The following is a 7,937-nucleotide window of genomic DNA, read 5'->3' as shown; positions in this document are numbered from 1 at the left end:
TCATCACTCACAGGGAACATATAGTAGCACAGGCATCATTCCAGGCTATTAAACACCACCTACAGAACACAGGCAGCACAGGCATTACTGACAGACATTAAACACTAAATCTACAGAGCTCAGCTAACAGAAAATACTGCAAACAATGAATAATAACAGTTAATAATTCTGTAGCACTTTTCAAATACCCAGACATAAAACCAAAGAAGCCTAAGAAATAATTTAATCATTAAATTTAAGTAAATGAATATTAAAAACATATAAACATGCACAAAGGCAGCAAAAACATATAAAAGAATTTAAAACGATAGAAGAGGCAAGAACACAGAGGTAGAGAGGCAGAGCAGGTACGTTAGTGAGGAGACAGACAGACAGGGACAGAAGGAAACAGACTGGGCACTGGGCCCACTGTGTGCACGAGAACACGGGTGAGGTTTGAAGACAGGTTTGATGGTTGAAAGAGATCCGGATAGTCTGACCTGGGGGACAGAGATTTCTAAAGCCAGAGCAATTCATCACAACAAGAGTGGAGATTAGAAGGTGGGACAACCAGCCCAGGAGAACCCGAGAACACGGGTGGGTGAATAGGGGTGGAGGTAGGGTGGAGCAGGATTGTTAAGAGCTTTTGTGAGGTGGAGAATTTTGAAATGAATACAGTGTTTAACCCTAAGATTACGTCATGTGGGTGTGATGTGTGGGGTGACACTGAACACCACCCAAAGAGGGAAGGTGGTGCAGGCACGTGGGAGGGGGGCGGGGCAGATCCACGTTCTGAGCCCCACTGAAATCACTATATCATTTTCAGAGCTGATGTAAACACGAACGGCCTTTCACACGCTTGCTTGTGGTTCAAACTAACAAACACACACACACACTCCCATACAGACGTGCACACTCTCACGGTTGCTTTAGCGACTAGGCGATCCAGTCTGCAGGCTGTTCTCTGTTTCCTCAGAGGCGCAGTAGCACGTGTAGCGCTGTGCAGACAGAGCTGTCTTCAGCTTACCAGCACCTCCGTCCTCCCAAGCAGAGAGTGTGAGTGTGAGTGTGTATGTGTGTGTGTTTGTGTGTGTGTTTGCGCTTATGGGCCAATCGTCCTTCTTATAGTCCTGACTTGGCCTATCAGGAGGTCAATACACACAATGACAGGGTGATTCCTAAGTAATTTGCAGCAAAGCTTATTGGTTCACTGCCATTTGTAGTAGTGATGTTGCTGTAAGAACAAGAACTTCATCTACTTGAGAAAATTTGTAGTGCCTAATTAATATTGCCCAATTTTAGTAAATAATATACTTCTGTCTGCCATCGTTTGAAAAAACTGCTCGAGTTGAATTTCAATATCAAGGATATAAAGAATATTATAATAAAGCATTAGAACCGTTAGTAGCGACATTGCTGACGAGGAATTTGCTTGCGTAGCCTACAAAATATGTGAGTTGTTTTGAGAAAGAATTATACGCCATCTGGTAAGCACGTGCAGTGAAGCATCACAGAGCTACATTTGAAGATCGGGATGCCTTCTGTACAGTAAAGACAGCAGGCTCCCCACGGAGGGATCAGTCTTCATTCACACTACCACACCTGAAGGTTGGGTTGGGTTTTTTGGAGGGTTGTTTTTGAACGTTGCTGGAAAGGAGCTACCCACATGGCCAGCAGACACGCGCGTGTGTGTGTGTGTGTGTGTGTGTGTGTGTGTGTGAGTGTGTGTGTGTGTGTGTGTGTGTGTGTCCCACCACGCCCACTTGGCAGGCCTGTGGTTCTGCGTGGATGACTCATGATGTTCACCTTGTCCTGCCGTACGGAGCAGCGAGTTCAGCAGCGCTGGGACGAGCCGGGACTGTTTCAGGCCACCTAGTTAGGAAACGGGCCCTGCGAGAGACTGAGGAGACCTGGCTGCTGTACTCTTTCACAAAGGCTTGACAGAAAGAGGCGAGCTTAACTAATATTATGAGGCGTAGATACACACACACACACACACACACACACACACACACACACACACACACACACACACACACACACACACACACACCCCAGACATTCATGATAATTCAAGTTCATGTAAAATCACAACAACAAACAATCAAGATCGGTTTAGCCAGTCAGACGTTTTATTAATCCTCTTTTTGCAATGACACCAAATGACGTTTTTCTATTTTGTTTTTCGCTTGCTATCTTAGGAGATGTATTTGTATTGTAAACAGTGAAAATGATAAAATACATTTCATAAAACTCCTTACAAGCAGTGTATGACCAAGGAAGACGTGGACCTTTCCCACTCTTTCCCCAATGATAACATTACATGTCATTTTATAGCACTGATGCTCTAAGTATTTACATACATACAACCATGCTTCGTGGTTTCCCTACAAAACACTGGGTTTTTCTTTTTCATCGTTTCACTTTTTTCTTAAGAATTATATTTACATCCAAAGGCCCTGGCGGCCTGCTGCCAGGTAGTACACAGTTAGAATAACGTTCTTATGTCAACTAATTACTTTCTTAAACTGCAACTCAGTCTTCAAGCAGGTTATTTGTTTGTTTGCTTGTTTGTTTTACAATGCAAATAAAAATGAATACAGAGTTCCACTCACTGCCTCGCTCAAACAAAGTGAAACGTATCCAAAAGATAAGCAAACAAACAAAAAAATACTAAAAAATATTGCACTTCCATCAGGACACCAAAGGATCATGGGTACAAGGGGGTAGGAGTAGTGGAGAGGGGCGGAGTTGACTGAGGACTGTGGGTGGGGTTTCAGGGTTGGGGGGGGGGGGGGGGGGTGCTTTGAGCTGAGTGCAATGAACATCAAATCCAGCAAGGACCTAAATAAATACACAAACATTTGTACAGATAAAGCCTTGTCTTATTATCAAAAAACAAAAAGAAAGTGGGACTGTCTTATTCCCAATATATCTATGGAGTGCAGGTTTGAGCCCTAAAAGAACATTTTATGTATTAAAAAGAAAAGAAAAACAAGAGAAGCAGAAAGCTTGAGGAAGCTTGAACGCTCCACGCGTGCTGTCGTGAGAGGACACTTATCCCCCACCACTGCGGAGCTCAAAATAGCTGCTTATTGGCTCTACAGAAACACGCTCAAACGCTTTGTACAGTTCTTGGAGACCAGTAGATGATTTCCAAAAGCTTGAAGTCCTCGCCCAGCCACCAAAGTGAGGTCCGGTCCTCGTTGGTGTATTTTCCCGCCTAATAAATGTCTTTTGTTAGGACTAGTCTATGTCATCAGGATGGGGGGGTGGTGGACAGATGCGAATGCCGGGTGGATGTTTCAGAAATGTGCTTTAAAACAGAAGTGCGCAGCCATACGACGTCAGGGTAACGGGGCGAGGGGCGGGCCTCACACCGGGCCTCCCTGTCGCTCAACCAATCGGCTTCGGATCGTCCAGGAGAATGATCGCAGAAGCGCGCAAGCGGGATCCGTATCGTACCAACAAGCGCAGGCGTGCGAGGAGCGGGACTCGGCCCCCGGGCCGCGCGGCGAGGGACGATGGGACAGACGAAGACGAAGTGACAGGACAGGGCCCGACAGTCTCTGTGTCGAAGCAAGACACGCCCCCTGCATACCCATCACAGCCTATCAGAGGAAACATAAATAAAAACGGGGGGGACAACACAGCGTGGACAGTCCTCGTCATGGGGACATTCCACTTGTCTGGCTCTGTGCATAGCCCGGCGGACTGGGCCACAACGTGTCTCTCTCCTCTTCTCTCTTGCGTTTCTCCACGCCGGCCCTTGTGAACGCCTCGCTCTCTCTCTCTCTCTCTCTCTCTCCGCTCTCTCTCTCTCTCTCTCTCTCTCTCTCTCCGCTCTCCTCCTCCTAAGTGCATCTTGCCTCGGCACATCGTAGGACAGGATGGCGAATGAGAACAGAACTGGAAGTGAAGGAAACCTCCGCGATGCTAGTTGCTAGTGTCTCTCCGGGGTGCGCGGGTGGTCCCCCGTCCCCGTCCCCGCCCTCCAACCCGCATTAGGACGAGGACGCCGTAGACGGGGCGCTGCCCTTCTTCTGGTTCACCAAGTCCACGTAGAGTTCCGAGCGCAGGAAGCGGGGGTACGAGTCCTTCTCCATCAGGCCGTAGATCCGACGCTGGGCCAGGTCAAAGCAGGAGCGTGTGGCGTTCTGCAGGTTCTCCTTGGTGTGCTCTCTGGTGTAGGAGTCCAGGTTCACCTGCAGGGCAGAAGCAAAGGAACAAGCTCAGGACCTGCCAGGTGCCCCCAGGTCAAACTGCCCCCCCCCACTGATCTACAGCCAGCTGGACACAACTCGCCCGCCCTGCTCAGAGCTGCGTAAATGATCTAGAAACAGTCATTACGGGACATTAAGTAGAAGGACGGCCGGGAACATTTATTCGTTTCTGCCGCTGCCATGGGCCAAACGCTTATGATTTTTATGTTTTGGAAGTGAACACGGACAATTAAAATCACTCCCCGAGTGCAGCGTGAGTCAAATGTGAATTTAGCTGGCAGGAATGACATCACATCCTGTGAACATCCCAGTTCTCCCTGTGGAGGCAATGAATAACTGCTCGTTCATTCCTGCACAAACAGAGGGGTAGAAAGGGCCACATTGCCGAGGGCATTTGGGTTCTAATGAGGGCATTCGGTCCCTAGAGAGGGCATTGGGTCTTGGTGACAGCGTGTTTATCCTGATATCTTACAGAGGGGCCTACTTTCTTTACAGTAACTCAGTCAAAAACAACAGGGTCGTGCTTCGATGCAGGTAATGTGTTTGGCTGGAGCGAAGCTATTTTTAAACCTCTTTTAAAGTCAGCCATCTTGCAGCTGAGGATTTGACATTTACAATTTTGGGTTTTTTTGTTAGGTTGTGTTTTTTTCTGGCACTCTGTTGAATCATAAAACGCTGTCGGCAAATGCTCACCTCTTTACAGGACTGGATGGCGATGTACTCTGCGAAGATTTTCTTAGCTTTCGATGCCATCTTGGACTGCGATTTAACTTTCTTGTAATCCTCACACGCCAACCAGAATTCCAGATTCTCCTCACTGAACTCGGTGCGCAGGAAAGCTCTGAACGCTGCCAGACCATCTGATGGAGAGAGCACGGGTAGGGAAAAGAGAAACAACAGGCGTGTTATTGGACGGATACACAGGAAGATCCATGGCAACGACAGCCTCCGCTGAGGAGGCGGAGCGGGTCCGAGCTTGCTGGCTGACTCACATGTATACCCACACCCTCATCATTCCACACCGCAGAGGAACCCAGAATTCATTCATTTTCTACTCAGGGTCTGTCAGTTATTATTGATATGACTAAACATCTCCACCATAATTATTTTAAAGCCCTTTAAAGACTTTAACCACCGCGATAGTTCAGTCAGGATCTGTTATATGACATTTCCGTTTTGCTATTATTATTTTTTCATCTGCATTAGGATTGGGTAATAATTTAATAGCATCCTGAGGAGTTTCGGAAGCCCGTCTCCTGGCCGTGTGTGACGGCAGCGGCGTGTTCGCACAGGAAGGCAGTTTAGAGGTGGAGCTGTAAACATTCCTCACGCGCCTTTGGAGTCTGGCCACGGAGAGGAAACGGCACGGTGGGTCGGAATGTGCGGAAGCAGGCGACCCTGCCGGCCGGCAACACACACACACACACACACACACACACACACACACACACACACACACACACACACGCGCCACTCAACAGTTCTTACCAAAGCAAGAAACGGGCAAAAAGTACCAGCCCGTGTAAAGATGGGTTGTCTCTCTAACACACACTGTGCTGCCCCGACTAATTATGACACATATGCCCAATTGCTCCAGCGTTTCCTACTGCAGTCTGTTGATGTAATTACGAAAGAAGGGCAAATGTAGGACACGGGTTAACAAAGGAGCTTTAGCGTCTCTCTGACTCTCTCCCTCCGTCTCCACACACACACACACGCGCGCGCGCGCGCGCCTAGCGCTCAACGCCGCATCCCCGTCGCTCACGGATTGCGGAGCGAAAGGGCAGGGGAGCCTCGCGCCGGAGCGCGCGGGACGGGGATGTTAGCGCAGCGCGAGGACAACGAGACGAGAGCTTCACTCACATTTGTGGTTGAGCAGCTTGTCCAGGGATTCTCCCCACTTCAGAGCCTCCTCCGCAGTGGGCCTGCAGATGAAAGCAGAGCGGTTCTTCAGCAAGCCCATTTCCGTCAAGTTTTTCATAGTGTGTCCCATCCGAAGCCCTGTGCTTCTGTCCGGCTCTGTACTGGGCTGGAGTATATGTGTGTGTGTGTGCGCACACGCGCGTGTGTATGTGTGTGTGTATGTATGTGTGTGTGAGATTGTATATGAATATGTGTGTATGTCTGTGTCAAGAGTCTCTATGAATGTCCCCAGTGGAGGGCCTCTTTTATACCGCTAAAGAGAGGGGGAGGGGACAGGATTACATCCAGCCAATGAGAACGCTCGTAAGAATGTGGGTCCGCCCCTCCCCCCTCCCTCCCACAAGCTCCCTTTCATTGTGTTTCTGCTCTTAACAACCCTACAGCATCTGCTGCCTTTTGGACTTTATAGACCGTCAGTCTTTCTGAACAGTATTTATTCAAGGTCAATTAGGCAGACGTTGGCCATCCCCAAGAAGTGACACCCGTACATATGTTCACCCAGCTGCACCACACTGCCTTACTACAACACACACTCACTACAATACTAGTACAATACTCTTATTTGCAAATATTCTGAACACTGAACTGAACGTTTTTCTCGAGCTTCCTCTGTGATCAGCAGTGCACATGTGACGCCATGCATCTGAAATCCAGCAGCATCTTGTCTAGGACAGTCTATAAATAACCCGTTTTTCTCAGGTTTGCCTCATTTGTACACAGCGTGAGTGACACCAGCCAGAATTCATGAATATAGTTCACTTAGCCTGAATGCTAGCCTGCTAGGAGGCCTGGAGCCCTTTGAACCGACATCTGAAACGGTGGTGATCAAACGGACGCAGCGTGCCACGTGCACAAGCATGCAGCCCCGTTTATAGACACAGCACGCGTCTCCGCACTGGTGATCTAGTTCACAATGCAAGTGGAGCAAACAAGACCAAACACTCAAGACGGGCCGGTGGACAAACGCGGTACAGTAAACACAGCGACCTACAGTGTGAAAACTTCCTGTTTTCCGTCATTTTCAACCTCGCTCTCCCTTGCACCTGTGAACCTAAAATCAGGGTGCAGCCATCAAGGTGGTGCAGGCTGACGAACACACACAAACACACGTGGACACGCACGGCGTCACACACAAACACTTACTTGACGGACTTCATGGTTTTGTCCAGCTTGCCGGTAGGGGTGCTGCCAGGGGAGTCGTTTCTCCTCCGCAGGAATGCCAACCGGTTCTTCATGTCTTTGGCCCTATATGTTCACGTGCAGACACACCCAAACACACAACCGGACACAGACACACACGAAAGGGGGTAAGGGGACTGTCACAAATCAAAACAAATCAGACAGACCTGAAAAGCACAAGCTACAGAAGACCTTCCCACCCCAACACACACACAAACACACACACGCACACACACACTCCAGGTAAGTAGACTCCGTAAGTCCAAACAAAGTCCAGATGACAGAATCCCAGAATTCAAAAAAGGATAAAAAAAACGCCAAAAAGCTTTAATCTCCATACATTTCTGCTTGGGGCAGGTGCTCTGGAGCTCAAAGGCGTCTGGGTGCTCCAGCAGGAAGACAGCTGTGGTGGAGAGACACTCTCTGTCTCTCTCCCAGTCCTCCTGTCCTTCGTCCTCTCTCTCCCCTTCCTGCTCGCTTCTGCTCTGCACAGTTTCTGACTGAACGAGGCACTGAGTGACGGAGGGATGCGGCTGCCTGGCGCTCCCCGTCTCCTCACCCTCTCACTCCTTCCAGGGTGTCCCAGGTGGCCCCGTCAGGGCCCCCAACCCGGGGTCAGAGCCCTCCGGAGTG

General features: G+C 49.1%; 1 protein-coding gene across 1 annotated transcript in view; it reads right to left on the bottom strand.

The window, feature by feature from the left end:
* Window positions 1-2,089: 2,089 nt before the first annotated feature.
* rgs3a (regulator of G protein signaling 3a) overlaps window positions 2,090-7,937 on the bottom strand; it is a 125,807-nt gene continuing 119,959 nt past the window's right edge. Inside the window, 4 exon segments of the mRNA XM_077011437.1 lie at window positions 2,090-4,184; window positions 4,896-5,062; window positions 6,066-6,127; window positions 7,269-7,370. Coding sequence (XP_076867552.1) covers window positions 3,984-4,184; window positions 4,896-5,062; window positions 6,066-6,127; window positions 7,269-7,370 — 532 coding nt within the window. The 3' untranslated portion in view covers window positions 2,090-3,983.

This window comes from Brachyhypopomus gauderio, chromosome 7 (genome assembly GCF_052324685.1).
Source record: "Brachyhypopomus gauderio isolate BG-103 chromosome 7, BGAUD_0.2, whole genome shotgun sequence".
Classification (NCBI taxonomy): domain Eukaryota; kingdom Metazoa; phylum Chordata; class Actinopteri; order Gymnotiformes; family Hypopomidae; genus Brachyhypopomus; species Brachyhypopomus gauderio.
Note: the sequence above shows the minus strand (reverse complement) of the source record. Positions and strands in the feature narration are given on the sequence as shown.